Raw genomic sequence first — 20,338 nt, 5'->3', positions numbered from 1 at the left:
GTGACCCCATTTGTAGATGTTACAAGTGTTGTAAAGTGCTACAAATGTTCTGATCCTGACCATTTACGTGTTGGACATGCGAGCGGGGATGCTCTATACAAAGAAGTTTATATAAGACCGGACCATGAAATGTTTAGTCTCGTTATATAACGCCATTCATGACAAAGACTTTCATTTCACTAGGATGACCATAGGTAACATGACCTTAATCCTGAGTGAGTTGTGAACTCCTGCCTATGAGGGTGGTCCTTTGATTTGCATAGGTGCAAGTGGCCAGATCGCCAACTCAAACTACCAATTACTTTGGGGATTCGTCTAACTGGGGAGTTGGGAACTCAGCTACACAAGACGGAATTCACTCCTTCCCCGAAGCAGGGATAAGTAGATAAATTGATCCTTTAACGGCTGAATCCAGGGCTTGAACAATATGGCGCTACACCTCCTCATAGCCCGAGAAATGTTCACTCATAGTGGGACTATGATGTATTGTTCATTAGAGGAATCAGTTAAGGAGTTAGATGTAACTATATGGGCAAAACGGTAAATTGGCCCAATTGTACTTATGAACGATTTGTGAAGGGTCATCGTATTATTGATTGATTATATCCAATGGACACAGAAATATATCTGTAGTGCGAAGAGTGCAGCTATCGGTCTTTAGTGGAATGCTCAACAGTTAACAGATGGTGGATATCGTGATTAAAGAGTTTAGTCAGCTATTCATGGACCGTTGGAGCTTCAAGCTACAAGTCCATAAAGTCCTCTTGGTAGCTCAATGGATTCATGTTGAGAATCAAATTTTGGGTTAGTTTGAAGTATTCAAATTAACAAAAGGGAATTTGATTATATATGATATAATTCAATTAATTCAATTATATGTGATATAATTGATTTGATATATTAGATACATTAATTGGAGGAATTAATATAAGTATGATTTATATTAAATGCAATAAAGAAGAAAAAGAACTATTGTTTATATGTTGCATATGATGTGATATTAAAACTATAGGTTATAAATATAATATGATAAATTACTTATTATATTTATTTATAATTAAATCAATTATGAGATAATTCGGTTTTCTCCAATAACCGAATGAGTGGGAAGTTATATTTAGTTTTGATAACTGATGGATAAAATGAAAATGGTTTTCATTTTTTCAGAATGAAGGAATTCCAATCGCAAAAAAAGAAAAAAAAAAGGCTATACGATAACTTTGTGTGCACAATCAAGGACCGAGTTTACTAGACGATAGCTCCTCGATACTAAACGATCGAATACCCAGTCTAAACGATAGACTTAGCCTTTCTCCTACTTACTCGATCGTTTACTCGATCATATAGTTCCTCATTCCCTCTACCAAATCCATATAGAATTTACACCTCATGGATTCTCACACCGAGAATACCAAAGTAGCTTTTTGGTAGTGTCAAGTTTGCTGTTCGAGGATCGAGGATCGAGTGTTACTCGATTGTGTTCACGTTTCTATCAGTTCGAGTTTGTTGGGTTGGTTTGTTGCATTTGTGCACTTGATCGAGTTTTCTTGGATGCTTGGTTGATTGATCGAGGGTAGACTAGAAGAAAAGTTCTTCAAAGGTTTGTCTTACTCGATCCTTTTCTGTTTATTCCTTGAAGCATGCTATAATTTACTTGTGAAGGAACTCTTATCAAAGAGAACCAGTGAGCGGAAGCAAGATCTTTCCAAGCCCATTGTGAAAGAATTAAACGCATTCACTAACAGATAGAATAGTTATGCATCTTAGAACAAATTATAACATGCTTTAGTAATTTAATACAAAAGGAAACGAGAGACATACTTTTGAAAAACTCTTCTTCTGTGAATCTCTCGCTCTCGTGAAGACTTGGACAGCAACCTCTTGCTCTCGTTCAGATCGCCTACCCAATCATCTGGTAATCATGAACAGTCTTCTCCACGAACAAACGCCCTTCGACACCACCACTCAACAACCTTGGATTCTTGGAGTGAGAATCTAGGAGGTGTGTGCTCTGTTGGATTTGGTAGAGGGATGGAGGAAGGCAACGAACCGAACTATACGACCAAGCAAGTGGGAGAAAAATTTGTCTATCGCATAGACTAAGATGCTTGATCGTTTAGTAAAACTTGAAGGTACATGATCGTTTAGTAAAACACGCTAGATTATTTACACGATCGTTTATCAAGTGTCGGATCTTTTACACGATCATTTAGTAAATCGCTAGATCATTTTACGATAGTTTAGTAAAAGGTGTTTTGCGCGATCGTTTAGTATCTCACTTAGAAGGCTATCGTGTAGTCTCTCGTGAGCTAAACGATTAGTAATGCACACAATGAAACGATCTCATGTAAAATGAAAACTCTTTTCATTTCATCCTTCAGTTATTCAAAACTGAAAATAACCTCCCACTTTCATGGTTAATAGAGAAAATAACCAACCAAAATTATCATATAATTGTTTTAATTATAAATAAATATAATAACTAACTTATCATATTATATTTATAATCTATAATTTTAATATCACATCATATGTAATATTTAAACCATAGTTTCTTTCTCATTTACTTGATATAAATCATATTTATATTAAATCCTCCATTTAATGTATCTCATACATCAAAACAATTATATCCCTCTTGTTAATTTGAACACTTCAAACTAACTCAAAAACTGATTCTCAACTTGAATCCATTGAGCTACTAAGGGGACCTTATGGACCTATAGCTTGAAGCTCCAACCGTACGTGAATAGCTGACTAAACTCTTTAATCACGAAATCCACCATCCGTTAACTGTCAAACACTCCACTAAAGACCGACAACTGCACTCTTCTCACTACAGATATATTTCTATGTTCATTGGATATAACCAATCAATAGTACAATAACCCTTCAAAGATTGCTCATAAGTACAGTTTGGCCAATTTACCATTTTTCCCTTATAGTTACATCTAACTCCTTAAGTACCACTATTCCTCTAATGAACAATACATCATAGTCCTACTATGAGTGAACACCTCTCGGGCCATGAGAATGTGTGTGGCGCCACATTGTTCAAGCCCCGGAATCAACTCTTAAGGGAGAAATCTATCTACTTACCCCTACTTTAGGGAAGGAGTGAATTCTATCTTGTGTAGTTGAGTTCCAGCTCCCCAATCAGACGAATCCCCAAAGTGGTAGGTTTGAGTCGACAATCTGGCCACTCGCACCTATGCAAATCAAAGGACTACCCTCATAGGCAGGAGCTCCAAACTCACTCAAGATTAAGGTCATGTTACCTATGGTCATCCTAGTGAAATGAAAGTCACTATCATGAACGGTGTTATATAATGAGACACATTTCGTAGTCCAGTCTTATACAAACTCCTTTGTATAATTTAAAGAAAAAGAAAAGAATCAATGCTATTTCTCTGAACTTTCCTTATTAATAAGAATAAAACAATAAAAAAAATTTCGATATACGATATTTTTTTGGTTGATATTTTCATATTTCTATAGGTCAGACATCGACAAAAAAGATGAATCAACATTTTCATTATTATATTGTAAAAAATTTTTGAAACAAAAAAATTATAGTGATAAAATAAAGATGTCATAAATGTGGATATAACATCGATAATAAACATTTTAATTTGTTAAAAAAGTGTACAATATTCTATTGACTAATTTAAATATATATTTTTTTTAATTTTTAATGTTTTTAATTTTTCTAGGAATTATCCTTCAATATTGACAATTTATCGATATTTCCTTCAACATCTACATTTTAAACCTAGTCCACAATAAATTTGAAATTGTGATAGAAAATCAAACTCATAATGAAGTTAGAAGAATGATAATTGAGATAAGTTTCAGGTACAATCTCCATCTCCGTAATTATTGTACTTAAAAAAAAATATTATATTATATTTAACTTGATTAGATTAATTACATGCAAAAAAATTTCGTATGAAAATTGTAATCATAGCTAAAACTTTAGTATTAATAATTAATTTTATATTAGATAAATTTGAAATCATGACAAAAAAAAAAATAAATAAAGTTCATTTGATACGTTTTTTTTTCAAGACTCTGATTTTACGCCACTTTCTCAAGTAAACATAATCAATCAATTGTAATATAAAAAGTATTATCAATATTTTGTGAATTATGAATAATAATAAAAAAAAAAGTCATTACAATTGCAACAAATTTAAATAGAAATTTTATTGCTTTGTAAAAAGAGGGCCATGTGAAACTCAATTTCTTAAATGGAAATTTTAGAGGTTTATGTCATTCACTTTGGTTAGGTAATACTTGGGTCATCCTATCAAAATATTGATCTTATAATTATATAATACATATATATTATTCCTTGGATGCTTTTTTGTTTGTCCCCTTTGGGCTTTGGTTTCAACTATATATATATATATATATATATAATTTAAAATGTTGGATGTCAATAATATGGGCAGAGCTTAGTTGAGCATCTTTGCCCACACATTCAAGTCTTTGTCAAGGGACACAATTGCATGAGGAGAACAAGAATTGGCACAAGATCTAATCAACAATGACCCTAATGTTTTTTTTTTTTTTGCCTAAGACTTGTGCTTGTCCTAATTGGTGGGTGAGTTGAGAAGTTGACACCATTAGCCCTTTATAGAAACTAGATCACCATTCTCATGTTTATTTAAGTTGTAATTTCAAGGAGGAATTTGATTTTAGTTACAATTTCAACTAGAGTAATTTCAAATTTGCACCTTCTATAATGGAAGTTTTTATTAGACTTGTTTATAGTGTAGCATTTATTTGTCACACTAATCTTTGGAGAAATTTCACCATCTACGATCTTTATGGAAAATGCATATCAAAATTAATTTATGAGAAATGATTCTAGCTCCTATGAAAAACGCCTACCTAGATTGGTGGTTTCGATTAATTGTCCATGGTTAAGTGTTTTGATTACCGAATTGGTACAAAAATTTTAACATATAGGGAAACCACTAAAAAACACAACTTATTTAAATAACTTGGTGACCTACCAACTGCACACTTCTTTGATGTTTCAAATTGATATTGAGTTGTATATTTTTCATATAGACATTTCAGATGTAGAGATAGATTCAAAACCCCATTTGATTGAGATCGAGTAGCTATAGTAGATCTCTTTAGAGATTGGAACCCTATGTCGGCTATGCCCAATTTTAGTTGCAATTGCCCCTAAGCTGGGACAAGAAACTCGAGCAAGTGCAAGAAGCAACTAGGTCTTCTACGACATTACCTTTGTTTGGATCATTCATCACATCGTTTCAGTTATCATAGTCGATGATGAAGAAATAAATCAATGAATCTTCTACTGAGTTTAGGCAATTAGAAACTGACATTAGAATTTATGTACTAAATAGTGTCTACTTATCTTATTGTCTTCTCACTTAGCAAAAATCACTAAAAAAAAAAAAAAATACTCGATAATCTTCACAAATGTGCACAACATCTCTTAGGATTGTAATCGTAAGGGAAAAAAAGATGATTTAAAAGGTGTTTGAGATCAACATCTTAAAATTTCTTAGGAGAGTATTAACCAACAAAGACAAGTAAGAACTCATTTCACCTAATCTAGTATACTCCATATACGAAAAGAATGATAAGACTATGCCTCTATGCATTGACAACTTTGACAATTTTGCATATAAGAAACATAAATCACCCCAACATGCACAATTCGTCTATACATTTCAGTCAACCATTTAACAGCGAGGAAGAAAATTATATGAGTCAAAATTAGTGAGTACGACAAAACATTCTCAAACTTAGTTGTTTTTATATATTGAATAATGTTAGTTGTTGAACTATATAATCGTTTAGATATAAAAAGAACACGTTAAGTAACATACTCAATTCTCAGTTTTAAATGTCTATCTGTTTCTTTCCAACCCATGACTTTAATATATTATAATTACTTACCAACAACAAAATATATATAGATTGAAACGTCCTATGACTACCACACTTAGGATCCGTTTGATAATATTTCCATTTTTTGTTTCTAATATTTGAGAAACGTTTCTAAAAATTGGATTAATTTGAGGAATTACCAGTTTATCACTATTTCGTTCACATTATGTTTAATTTCATTTCTAAGAAAATTAAAAAATTGGCTAGGCTGGTTGGTAGGGACATTATTAGCCTTCATAGTTGTGGGATGATTCCCACCTGAGACCGTTTCATTTTATTTTATTTTTCTTAATATTTCTTTCTTTTCTATATTAATTTGGCTATATTTCTTTTTTTTTTTTTTTTTTGCTTTTTCTTTATTACTATATTATATTTATAAGTTTAATTTCATTTTGAATTTTAATTTTTCCAATACTTAGATTTCTATATTATTTTGATTTTCAAATTTGAAATTTTCACTATGTATATTTAAATATTTTTTGAATTTTGAATTTTAAATTTTGTAATATACATGTTTATATATTAATTTTAATTTTATTAATTTTTTTATTTTTAATACATACCAAACCAATTAAAATTTTACAATATATAAATTTTATTTACTAAGATATTCATGTAAGTTCACTTTAATATTTTTACAACCACGACATTTAGATAATAATACAATTGAGTTAAATTTGAGTCAACAACATTAAGACAAATGACTTAAATGAGATATTGCAAATTAAATTTTAGCAATATATGAATGACATAAAAAATTGTATTAGTTTTATCAATTTTACATCAGGACTTATATGTATTTGACAACGTAAATATTTAATAATTATTTTTTATATTTTAATGCATGCTATGTATTTTGTAGTTTATATAATTAAATTATATTTAAACTATAAAGCATGAGAAAATGTAAAGGAAAAAAAATACAAAAAACGAGAAACAAGAAATAATTATCAAATAATTTTCTATTTCTGTTTTTTTTTTCAAAAAAATAAGAAACAAAAATAGTTACTAAACATATTTATGTTTCCAATTCTTAAAACATACAAAACAGGAAGCAAGAAAAAAAACAGAAAAATGAAAACGTTATCAAACGGTAATACTTTTAGTTTTCTATCTTTTTAAAATTTCTATGCTCAACACATAAAAAGATTTTTAATTTTATCATAAAATTTTGTAGGCGAACACTACAATTTGTCTCTAACTTGAAAGTTGGGTCGGATTGTACAAAATATACCTAATCTATTCTGGCCTTTATATTTTAATTGTTCTATTTACTTCGATATTTTATTTTGTTACAAGCAAAGTACATAGTTTTAATTTCCTCTTAATTTTTTTTTAACTTGGTAGTTGGTATATAAAATGAAACATTTAAAATGTCAAGCAAAGTACATAATAATTATAATATATCAATTATTATCTAAAAAGTAGATGATTAATTCCTCTATGTCAAAACGAGCATAGTTTAATTGACATAATGTTTGTACTATCAACCTCAAATTCATAATTGTCTATCAGGTTTTGAGTTTAGTTTTCATTTGGTTTTTAAGTTTCAAAATGTTACACATTTAATTTTGAATTTGATTATTATTCAATCACTAGGTTTCAAAATTTTATGTTTTTACCTTTTTGAGCTTTGAGTTTATTTTTCATTTGTTCTCTAAATTTCAGTTATTAATATTTTACCACTGAATTTTTTCTAATGCTCACACTTTTGATTGTCGAGTTAACTTTTAGTTAACCAATTTAAAATAATTATAATGTGAAGATTTGTAGTTTCTTTAATAATGATGAAAAATGGGTAAGAATTAATTTAATTCTTCTAAATTGATCTATAATAATTGACAACAAGGTTAACAAATAGGTAAACGTGTAAATTTCAGAATTAGAGATCAAATAGAAACAAAACTTAAAATTTCAGGATGAAAAACTAGAGATAATTGTATAATAGACCCAATCCAAAGCTAAAATAGGTTTTGCCCCAATTTTTGAAACTATTTTGCCTTCTTGCCTGGAATATAATCAATACCCATAATTTCTTTTTTCCCACTTCCTCTTCCTCTACAAAATTACCCTTAATTTCTTTTTTTCCTCTTCTTCTTCTTCTCGATATTCATTCCTCCATTGGCGTCGACCATTCTCCATTTTTTCTTTTTCCATTCGTTACATACATTGGAACGTTGTAAAATTGTCGTGGCTGGCCATTAGAACATCACTCGATACGTTAGATGCCGTGGGGAGAGAGAGAGAGAAAGAGAGGGAGGGAGAGCGGGAGAGCAAGAAATCAGAGACCAAAAGAGAGAGAGCGAGAGAGCGAGAGATAGAGGAAACCAGAAGAGCGAGAGAGTGAGAGGCCAATATGCCTGCGCGCGAGGTTTCGTGTTTTAGTAACTTTACTTGAACATGACATCAACAAAGACTTTGAAAAAAAAATATGTTTTAAAAGTAAGGAAAATATCATTTTCATTCCAAATTTTGGGTCATCCATCCATTAGACTGGAGAAAATATAAGAGTTTGGAATCTAAGGTCAAATAGAATAAATAAACTCAAAATTCAAGAGTAAAAGTATAGTTTTTAAAATTTACGTATAAGAAAATGAAAAGACATATCAATTTATACTCTAAAGTAATTTAGAGATTGTATTATTTTAAACCCTAAACTAATAATTATATCAATTTAAACATTGAACTTTTGTAAGTATATCAATTTATAAAATCTATTATGTTCTGTTTGGAAAAAACCTTGTGTAAAACTTACAATTGTATCAATTAAACCCTTAAACTTCTATAAATGAATCAATTTAGATTATTAGTCATAATTTTATTTGAAAATCATCTATGCATTTATTCTAATAGTCGAATATTAATTGATAAAATTTTAGGAGAAAAAAAAAAGAAGAAAAGAAGAGAAGAATAAGGTTGGTGTATGAGGAATAAAAAAAGAGGGGGTTCTCCAAACAAATCTGATTTGTAGGCATTAGGCAAATTGACATTCGTAGGTGGGTCCCACGTCCCAACACACAGCAACAACATTGTTCTTCTTTTGCTTGCCTCCACACTCTTTCAAATTTTCTGCCGTTAAAACTAACGTCCCGCCGTTACTTACCTCCCAAACCACACAAATATTGAAAATAAATTCCCCCAAACTTCTTTTTTCACTTCTATCCATGGAAATTCAAAGGATAAAAAAAATGTTTTTTTTTTCATTAATTTTGGATTTAGTTTTTAGTTGGTGTCTAAATTTTCAAATATTATACTTTTAGTTATTAAATTTTCAGTTTGATTTCAATTTAATTTTCAGATTTTTAATTTTAATATTGAGATTTGAGTTTTGTTTCATCTTAGTTTTTTAATTTTAATATTGAGATTTGAGTTTTGTTTCATCTTAGTTTTAGGTTTTAGAATTTACACTTTTAATATTTTATTTTATTACTAAATATTCACTTCTGTACTTGATATTAATGTTTATTAATTAATTTAAAATAATTATGAAATGAAATATTTTGGAAGAATTATCTTTTTATATTAATTTTGATAATGATAAAAAATAGTGAAATTTAATTAATTATAATTTTTTAAAATTTATTAAATATTAAAAAAATGAAAATTCAAGGTTGCAAGTCTCAAAACTTAGGAGCCAAATTGAAATAAAATTCAAATTTCAAGGGTAAGATCGTAAGAGTTTGAAACTTAAGGATTAAATTGAAATAAAACTCAAAACTTAATGACTAAAAATGTAATATTTTGAAGTTTAATGATCAAATAAAAATTAGACTCAAAATTTAAGGATCAAAAGCATATATTTTTTTAAAATTTACAAAGGATTTAAAAAAACCAAAATATTTACAAATATATCAAAATATCACTATTTATAAGTGATAGATATTGATAAATTACTATCATATATAACTCTATAATTAATAGATATTAAAATTTATTAGTGATAAATTGTGATATTTAGCCATATTTAGCCATATTTTAAATAATTTTACCATTTAAAATAAATAAGTGGCTTGAAAAGAAACACTATAAATCTCTTTTTGAAATTTTATATAAATGGAAGCCACCGCCCACAGTTCAAAACCCAAAGGACAGTTTTTGGAGCACGTCACTTTAAAATCTCGACGAGCAATTGGAAAAATTAAAAAAGAAAAATATAGAAAAAGAAAGAAAAAAAAAGGGTGGGAGCATTTCTTTTTTCTTTTTCCATTTTAGTTTGTCTTGTTATTCAGAGTGGAGGAGGAAGAGAAGAGGAGAGAAAAGGGGATTCATAGAGAGAAGAGAGAGAGGGTTGAGTTTGAAGATCTTGTCAGATCGAGCAACAACTGCTACCCAATCTTCCACATTATCTGTTTTTAATTCTTCAGGTGCCTGATTTTTCATTTTTCTACTTGCTTTCTTCTTCTTCTTCTTCTTCTTCCTCCTAAAATGTTTGTTTGGATCTTTTGTTTGGTTTTTGAGCTCTTTGTAATGGAGGCTGCTCTCAATTTCACTTGTTCTTCTTGTTTTTCCTTTTCATTTTCGGCTTTCACTCTCTCTGCTTGATGTTTGTCTCTGTTTTCTTGGTGGGTTTCGGCTCGAGCTCTCATTTCTCTTCTAATTTTGGTCTCTTTGGGTTTATTTGGGAATTTTTGCTCTAATGTGACTGAAATTTTGGTACTACCTGATGTTTGTATCTATTTTCTTGGTGGGTTTCTACTCATTCTGCTGTTTATGTTCTAATTTTTGGTCTCTCTGGTTTTATTTGGAGTTGTTCTTGCTGAAATGTGAATCTAATTCTGGTCCTATTTGATGTTTATCTTGGTCGGTTTTTACTCTCTTTGTTCTTTCTGTTCTAATTTTTGGTCCCTCTGGGTTTATTTGGAGATGTTTGGGTTGTTGTTGGTCAAATTTCCTTCCTATTTTATGTTTATCTCTGTTTTCTTGGTGGGTTTTTACTCTCTCTGTTATTTTGGTTCAAATTTTTGGAGTTGTTCTTACTCAAACATGATCTAAACTTTGGTCTTATTTGATGTTTGTCTCTATTTTCATGGTGGGTTTCTTTCTCACTTAGAAAATTTGAACTATAATTATAATTTTGATTGGTTTCTCTTCCCTTTTGAAAGTTAGTGGTGGACAATGAATAATATTTGAATGCTTAGTCTTTTGTTTTGGTCAAAGGATTAAAGGGGTTCTTTGTGGACTTTGTGGCCTTTCATTTTCCATTAAGAGTGGTCGGTTGGTTTCTTTGACTTAATCATGTCTTTTAAACATTGCTTTTTCTTTTGTTTTGTCTCATCAGGATTTCAGTTTTCTTCTCTCCTTCGGAATTCACTTTGAATCCTTGCTTCTATCAGTATGTTTTTGGCCATTTCTGATGATATATGTTAAATTTTTTTTTCTTGGTAGCGTTTGATTTCTATTGTTTTTACCTTTTTCTACACTTCTGTTTCTCTTTCAAGTCCCAAGTTGTATGAAGGTTTCTTAACACTAAAATAACAGAGAGTTAAGGTTCTGGTCTTTAGATTTTCTCTTCTTTTGAATCTTGGAGTTTCTTCATCTCAGCCATCAAGAAGTGAGCTTGGAGAAGTTCATTTTGCTGTTACAATGGAAAATTTCATCTTATTTATCTTCTATTTGAATGTTTATGTATTTTTGTTATGTGGTTGCTGAATTCACAAATAACCTTGTTTTTTTTTTTTTAGTTTTATTTCATAATTTAGTTTGTTAGTTTGTAGTTTTCGGATGTAAGATTGAGGTACATTGAGATTTTCTGATACCTCCACCTCCCCTAATCTCGGTTTCTGTCCCTCTATTCAAGTCATTTTTTCCCTTTAAATCCTAGTATAGTTCTTGAATTTTTCACATGTACCCTTCTCTTCTTCTTGCCCCTATACTTTGAAATGTTATGTCCTTGGATCTAAAATTTTGTAAAGATTCATTTTAGCCCATCTACACGGCTGGAACTGTATTTAACCGATCACCTTCTGCAGCATCATGGGGAGGGAGCCAAGTGCTGTAGAAGTTGAACAAAAGCCGAATGGGGTTGCTCATGACGTAGTTCATGTTGCGCCAAGAGTTGCGGTAAGAAACATTGAGGCCAAGGACTATGAAGTAAAGGAATGTACTGAAGAAAACTTGATCATTGAAAAATATGATGAGAAGGTAGAGGTGTTAAGTATCAAAAGTACTAATCTTGATGGTGAGGAGAAATATGAGAAGTCTCGACTTGAGAAGTTTGGTGAGTACCAGAAGTCAAGCCCAATTGGATCAAAATCTCCAGGAAATATGAGGGGGCAATACACCGTTCCACAGCCGTTTACTTTGGAAACTGAAAAACGCGGTCCATGTGCACATAATATCGGAAACGATGCAACTACCACTACTGGTGTCAACATTTCACCAAATCTGCAATCTCCTAGTGCTAAGAAGAACTCTCAGGTAACTAATTCTCATAATTGGCTGCCTATATTTGGTTAACCTCGAGATTTATTTGTCTTTTCTTTTCTGAGTCCAAAGAATTGAAGAAAGATAGAAATGGCTGTCTTCTCTATTTCAGTTTGCCTTCAAGTGTTATACCATATGATGTGCAGGTTGTGCTCAATTTTCCTAGGCTGACCCTTAAAATATGGCCAAGCTTTCTGTTGGGTTTAAGGGTGGGCACAATTTGGAGAGTAGTTCTATTTCAATTGAGCTCAGGCTGATTGAAGTTGGGATTTTGTAATTTTATTTCTCATATCGATATTTCTTTCAGTTAATTTCGATCTCTCTTTTGGTTCCTTTTCTAATTCTATACTATATTCTCGTAATACTATGGTTCTTGTACCATGGGATAGATCTCGCCTTTTTTTTTAAGCATATCTCACATCTCTTTTGAGGGGCTTGGACTCTCCCAAAATTACTCTCTGAGTTCTACTTCTACCTCCATCCCCTGACTCGGTTTATAATAAAACTTCTCATGTCTACAAACATGACACTGCTAATATTCCTAACACTTTACTATCATACTTTGTGGGAAATCATTAATCATGTATGATTACAATTTGCAAATGAGATTTTGTGCGAGTGAAGCTAGAATAAAACAGTTTGGCAGTGATGATTAATGATTGAAATTTTCTTCTTCTTTACAGCCAAATTCACCGCTTTCGATAAGGAAGCACGTGAAATACCACGATGAAGAAGATAATTGGTCCATCAGTTCCTCGTATCCTCTTTGACATCCAAATATTTTTTACATTTTCATATCGTAAATTGTTTACACTTCATTTTTGGCTTGTATGGTCCTTAGCCATGTTAAGTGTTGCAACTTCTGTGAAATCTAAGGTAACTGTCGGTGTCGCTCCGACTTTTCGATCTGCTAGTCGTGCCGAGAGAAGGAAGGAGGTAAATTAACTGATATTGCTTATTGCAAATGTTCTAGATGTTATACACATCGTTAAATCACTCATTTGCACATGATCTTAATTTTTTATTTTTCAGTTTTACCAAAAATTGGAAGAGAAACACCAAGCTTTGCAGGCAGAGAAAAGCCAATATGAAGCCAGAACAAAGGTATCTTTCTTCACTTTCAGACTTCTATATTGTTTTCCGACTTTTCCAACTTTTCTGACAAGTTCATTTTGTTAAATCGTCACTAAACCCAAAACCTTAAGAGTGATTAGTTATTTCGCTTCTACTTTTCTATGTCTATTCCTAATGTCACACTTCACCGGTAGCCTTTGATTTTAATCTGATTCACGAAGTCTAACATATAAGGAAGAAATTATATTGGCAACCATTTTTCTCCATTTATCTTCAACTTGTGATTGCTTGCGTTAGAATCATGTTGAAAATGATTGTGAAAGAAACTGTTAGAGAATTTTTAAACACTGAAAAGGAAAAACACTTTATGATGTGATTTGATAGGAAGAGCAAGAAGCAGCCATCAAGCAACTGAGGAAGAGCTTAATCATCAAAGCAAACCCAGTGCCTACTTTCTACTATGAGGGACCCCCACCCAAAGTTGAACTCAAGAAGGTGAGAGTTTCAGAATCAATCTCTCTTTCTTCTACTCTAAGAATCATCAACTCATTCCTATATCTTCAAGTAACAACCTACACTCATTTTTTTGTAAGAATTCTTAACCTTTGGCATCTCCATGTTGGTCGTTGCAGCTGCCATTGACTCGACCCAAGTCACCGAATTTTACTAGGAGAAGGAGCTGCGGCGATGCAGTTAACTCAAATATAGAGAAGGCAAAAGTATGTACTCGAGTGAAACGGCATAGCCTTGGAAGTATTAGAACAGATCCGACTAACGTTATGACGACTCCAAAATCTAAGGGGCAAATTAGTGGGCGGAGTAGCGGTAGCAAGGTGAAGGACAGAGTAAATCATCAGGATAAGGAGACAACAAAAACAACTGCTGCTAAGATTCCTGAGCAGAGAAGCAATTTGGATATAACAGTTCAGTCATGAACTTGGGACTTTTCTCTGAATTTAAAGGGAGAAAAAAAAGGGTTCTTCATCTTGTATTTCTCATTGTTGCCAAATGGATATTCTAAAAGGAGTTGTTCTTTTTCTTTTCAGTTTTAACTGGATTTTGGTAATATGAAATTTGTAAATGTTTTGTAGTTATGATTTGTACTGACAAATAGCTTACTAGTTGTGTTTAGAGAGTGTGTCTGGTGATTTTTTCTTTTTCTTTTTCTTTTTTTTTTTTGGTTTGTTTTCTTTTTTCATTTAGGTAAGGTTTAGGAAGATTTCACAGCTGAGAGAAGATAGTACAAGAGAAGTAGAATAGTATCAGTGTACGGTTTCTTTGATGCAAAATCTTTATGCTTAAGATTTGGGGTTGCTCGTGGAAGTTAGACGTTGAATGTCGCTTCTTGAATATTAAGGGTTGGTTTGTTTCACAAGTTTTGCTATGAGATTTTAGTCAAATATTTAATATTTTTGTTTCATTCACAAGATTTTAGTATAGTTCTTGAAAGGAATTAAAAAATTAAGTATACTAGAGCTCATAGGATCTACTTAGTCATAGGTGCACTGGATATCAAAGTTTTATTGCTACTACGATATTTTCATCGACATTCTTATATGCCAATAGATTTATGGAATGAGTTGATGGTAGGAATACAACCAAAATATTATTAATACGAACATACACATCAACTTATTATAAATGGTGAAATATTTAAAAAGATATCTATTACTTACAATATTTCCATAAATTTGAGATCTTGAGAATTTCATCGAAATCAACATTTAAAATTTTGGTGATACGATAGTTTCACTAGTTTTTTGGGGTTTGACTAATTAGGGTTCAATTACTAATAAATAGAGTATAAACTTTGTTCTCTTAGAAAAGAAAACAAATAAGGAAAATGAATATTTTATCATCAATTCAAACTATTTCATTTTAACACTCTCCAAACCCTTAACTCCTTTATCTTTCTTTTAATTCATTTTCTTCTTTCTCTCCCCCTTTTTTCCCTCTCTCTCGATCTCCGTCTCTCCTCATATGACATGCTCTCTCCGTGTCACCTATGGTGTTGGCTAGGAGATGATAAGCCTAATGATTGGAAATGTAGAAGAAACGAACTTGTTATCCTGAGACAAGAGAAGAAAATTGTTATCTTACTCACAATTGAGGAGAAACAAGAACTTAAACATTTGGTAAATGATTTCACTTTACTTGACCTTTTTACAAATGACAAATCCTACACCTAGTTATACTATTTGGAAATTACATAAAAAATCAATATTAAATACATTATGTGACTCTTCATCAGTACACAGACACTCATCCATGTATTTAGTAATTTATGTATCCAACCATTCCTTATGTCCCAATTAATTATTTATTGTAATCAAATAATTCTTGTATTTGACTATTTGTCTTAGATTAATTTTAACTTTTTCTCTTAGACTAGACTTGAGCAACTTTGAGATTTTTTTTTAACTTAACAAATAAGTCAAACTTTAGCATTTTTGTAAAAATATTTGCCACTTAATCTTGAGTCTTGCTATATTTAACTATCACTTCTCCAACTTTAATTAAGACTTGAATGGAATGATACATAATTCTAATATGCTTGCTTCTTTTATGAAAAATTGGATTATTTGGTAATACAATGACAGAACCATTAGCACAAGATAAAATAATCTTACTTGTTTGAGCACACTTCAATTCTTTCAGCATTCACCTAAACCACAAAGCTTGACATCCAACTGCAGATAAAGAGATATATTATGCTTCGGTGGTAGAAAGAGAAACAATGGGTCATTTCTTTGAAGTTCATGAAAAAACACTCGAACCATTACTAAAAACATAATTGTACTTTTATGATCATCAACATTATCACCACAGTCACCATCACATAACCAGCCAACATTGATTATGGAGTTTAATTTCCTGTCACAAATTCCAAATGTAATGGTGCCATGGAAGTAATGAAAAACTATTTTATTCACTACCCAATGACTTCTCTTCGGGTTTCTCATAAATCTACTTAGCATACTTACATCAAATAAAATATTAGGTCTGGTTGTAATCGAGGACATCAAGCTTCCAATTATACTTTGATATAAACTTGGAACAACTTCTTCTCCAATATCATTCTTAATTTCAAATTTTCGTCCATGGGCGTGTTACAAAGAAAAACCTTTCATCATGATTTTTTTTCCAATAGATCATCAACATACTTTTTTTGTGAGATGACAAACTTTCCATCTTTTTTATTAACTTAATTCCGAAAAAATAATGGATGAGACACATCACTCATCTCAAATTTCCTTTTCATGGAATTTTTAAAATCAACATACAACACTTTATCATTTCTAGTAAAAAGTAAATAATCGACATGAAACAATAAAAAAAACATTCCATACTTATCTTCTTTAACATAGAATGCATGTTCATATAGACACCTTCAAAATTTCATCTTTAGAAAGAAACTGTCGATGCGATTGTACCAAGCTCACGAAGCTTATTTCAATCCATACAAGACCTTTTTCAGCTTGTACACCTTCTCTTCTTCTCCTCTTTTGACATAATGATGCGTGAAATTATGATGTGTTATGGTGTGAGTTTGTGATGATGTGTGTTATGCGGTGATCATGCAAGTTTTCCTAACAAGGCCCAAGTATAAGCCTTCTTAGGTTTCCTGGTAAGTCCAGGGTCGAACACAGGGACTACTAAGTAGATATGCAACACTCTTTGATTCTATTGCGGTGGTAAAAATAATGAAGTGATAGTGTTTTGATTTAGATTTTTCCTATGCGACGGAGTTGAGCGCAGAGTGATGAAAGCATAGAGTTATGATAAGTATGCGATGAAGGGGTTGAGAAGGGGTTTAGCTAACATTTCCTAAGATTGTGCACAACTTATGCGATCATGCTACACACGAATATCAGTACTACATCTCTTAATGCAGAATGTCATAATTCCTATTTCTAGGAAGCATACGATGTATATGCAAAATAGTCGATATGACTTATTTCTAAGTCTCTACTCTTGCCTATGCGATGATGAAGGATGCACACATAAAATAAGGTGACCGCATACCATCATTCCTATTTCTAGGGTGCATGCGATGTGTAAATAGCAATAGAACTTATGTCTAAGTTTCTACTTCTTGCTTATGCGATTCTAATTAGAGTCTCTCAAGCCTAGATTCTAATCTGACTCTCTCAAGTCTAGATTCTATCTTTAGACTACTCTCTCAAATATCCAAAGGGTAAGTGATGCATACATAAGACAAGATGATCGCATAAAATGTAAATCTTAAGTCATGCTAGCTAAGTACTTCTCAACCCATTCAGAAATTTAGCTATTCATGCGTGGTATGGAGAGATTGAACATAGATAGAAATGAGATTTCCATATTCTGCAAATAAAGTACTGAATACAAAATAACAAATGGATTTGAGAGATAAGAAGCCCGGTAAGCAATGTCTTGCTTCCCGTGGCCTTTTACACTGCTCTTTATCACTCCAACTCTGTTCTAGTTGTGTATTCTTGCTCTCGCAAGTGTTGGCCCTCTCTCATTTGTGTTTCTTTCCGGCAGTCTCTCGATCTGTCCGAGAGCGATTTCTCTTGGCTTCTTTCTCGAATCCTTGCTCTTCTCCGTTTTTTATGTATATGTATGAGTATGTGCGTGAACAAACAAACAAACAAACTTTCTTTTCTCTCTGGTGGCCTTCGGTATTTATAGATTTCAAGGTGAAACAGCTTTTCTTGCTAATGATTGCAATGATAGGCGACATTAATTCCCCTACTTTGTTGCACCGTTTAATAGTCACCGAAAGTTAAGTGTACTTGCTACAGTGTGGCTTTTAACGGCTTGTCAACTAAATTCGGAATCGACCGTTATCAGCTTTCCGTCCCATCATGATTTATTATGCTGTCGCCTAGATGCAATGCGACCACCTTTTTAAGAAACTTCTCACGATCGCATGACTTGCGATCGCAATCTTTAAGCGCGCTGACGCATTGTGCCTTTGGATCGCAATTTCATATGCGTCATCGCATTGTACTTGCACAAAATAGGTAAATTAGCTACTTTTATGCGATGAGCGCTTGCGATTGCAATTCCTTTTTAGTTTAGTGCTTTCAGACATGATATTGCCTATTTTACCATCGCATTCTCTCATTTTTTTTCTTATTTGAGCTGTAATAACTTGTATTTCTACCAGTTATCACACCCCAAAATTTAAAACAATGCTTGTTCTTAAGCATAAACTAAAGATTTCTTTAAAAAGTCAACCACCTTTATCCTACCTAGACTTCTCAAGGTGTCTTATTCAAATTTCATGAACCAATGCCTTCTTAATTTCTATCTTGATCTCTTTCTGAAATATTTTTAATCTTTAGGGACACAAGTTTAACCTTCAAAAAAACTTTACTCGTTTCTAGGACATCGCATGATTTATTTCAAACTTTCTCCAATCGGGGTGTTCCATATGATTTTTACCCTTGCGCAATTCAGATATTTGTTTTGTGATCTTGTGCTGATCCGAGTGCCTAGCCTTCGTTTTGGCTTGTTCCCACGGGTGTCATGCGGACATCCAACTACGAGCAAGGCGCTCTTTCTCAGTCAAAACTCATGCTCATCTCCTTATTTGGCAGCGGAGTTGCGATCACTTGGTTTATGCGTTGATCACGATTCCACCTTCGTTTTGGCTTGCCCCCACGGGTGTCATGCGAACATCCAACTACGAGCAGGATCCGATCTCAATGTTATATAATTTTTTTTTTTTTGAGTTTCTAAAAGTAACAAGATTGAAAATAACAATACTAGCACCTCCAAATTTACACACAGCAATGTCTTCATTGCTGAAAGATGAAATAACTCATGCGATGAACTTAGGAAATTTCGTAAAAATCGTTTTGAAGGAAAGCTGGTGGACCGCTAAATTTTAAAATTTTTTCATGAATTGATTGTCCTGAAATTAATGACTCTAGTACATGTGGCAAGAAATAAAGGCATGAATTTCATCATCGAAGTCATAATTGGCACAGGGAAGAATGCGGCGACTAAATAAAGTAATAAAAAATTCCACATTGAGTCAAACTAAAGAAGACACGATAGTAGAATTTAGGAATATTAAATTGAAATGTGAGAAGTGAAAAGTTGAAATAAGATGAAGCACGGAAAGATACAACCCCAAAATTTTCTTTGTCGCCTGCATAAGTTTTGATCGCATCCTTTCTTGCGGTGGGCTGATTCCTTGATTGCGATGGGCTGATCGAACCGGTCGCGTGTTTGAGGTTATCGCATTGCTCCATCGCAATCGTTTACTATGATTAGTGATAAATATCAAGAGGATAAAAAGTATGAAAGAAAGAGTTGGCAATTCTAAAGAGTAGTGATCATGCAAAAGTAAGATAGCTTCATGAAAGAAAAAATATCAAAAGGATACTCCAAAAAAGGATTCGTCCTTGATGAGTGTGTGTCGTTTATCAACGCAGGGACTACTTGTTTCTTCTTCATTCTAGATTCCTCAGGTCCACAGAGTTTTTCTCGCTTTGGAAATCTCTTCCATGATACATCTTGACTCTTTGTCCATTTACCTTAAATGTGCTGGTCCCTTCTTCGTTTGTTAATTCTATTGCACCGTGTGGGAATACTTCTTTAATTATGAATGGTCCGGACCAGCGCGATTTCAATTTTCCCGGAAAGAGTTGTAGCCTAGAATTGAACAGTAAGACCTTTTGACCTACCTGAAGATTCTTTTCACACAGTCGCTTGTCATGCCAACGCTTCGTACGTTCTTTGTAGATTTTGGCATTTTCATACACCTGTAGTCTCTATTTGTCTAGCTCGAGTAACTAAAGTTTCCCCTCCTCCCCTACAGCCTTCAAATCAAAGTTAAGCTTCTTCACTGCCCACAGCGCCTTATGTTCTAATTCCAGTGGCAGATGACATGCCTTCCCAAACACCAGCG

The 20,338-nt window shown here is 32.4% G+C and overlaps 1 protein-coding gene across 3 annotated transcripts; it reads left to right on the top strand.

Moving 5' to 3' along the window:
• Nucleotides 1–9,989: 9,989 nt before the first annotated feature.
• LOC120071783 (protein WVD2-like 2) lies at nucleotides 9,990–14,562 on the top strand. 3 transcript variants are annotated; one of them, XM_039024167.2, is made up of 8 exons: nucleotides 10,166–10,298; nucleotides 11,213–11,266; nucleotides 11,904–12,351; nucleotides 13,041–13,114; nucleotides 13,209–13,293; nucleotides 13,390–13,461; nucleotides 13,816–13,926; nucleotides 14,064–14,562. In XM_039024167.2, exons 3-8 carry the CDS (start codon nucleotides 11,908–11,910, stop codon nucleotides 14,364–14,366), a joined length of 1,089 nt encoding a protein of 362 aa, XP_038880095.1. In that variant the 5' UTR covers nucleotides 10,166–10,298; nucleotides 11,213–11,266; nucleotides 11,904–11,907; the 3' UTR covers nucleotides 14,367–14,562. The 3 variants fall into 3 exon arrangements, with proteins under 3 accessions (XP_038880094.1, XP_038880095.1, XP_090167323.1); XM_039024166.2 differs by lacking the exon at nucleotides 11,213–11,266 and having other exon boundaries at nucleotides 9,990–10,298; XM_090311197.1 differs by lacking the exons at nucleotides 10,166–10,298; nucleotides 11,213–11,266 and adding an exon at nucleotides 10,305–10,496.
• The last annotated feature ends 5,776 nt before the right edge of the window (nucleotides 14,563–20,338 follow it).

The sequence above is a fragment of the Benincasa hispida genome, chromosome 2 (genome assembly GCF_027475165.1).
Source record: "Benincasa hispida cultivar pf3 chromosome 2, pf3_genome.v1.1, whole genome shotgun sequence".
In the NCBI taxonomy this organism is placed as follows: Eukaryota; Viridiplantae; Streptophyta; class Magnoliopsida; order Cucurbitales; family Cucurbitaceae; genus Benincasa; species Benincasa hispida.
This window is presented reverse-complemented; position numbering and strand designations above follow the sequence as displayed.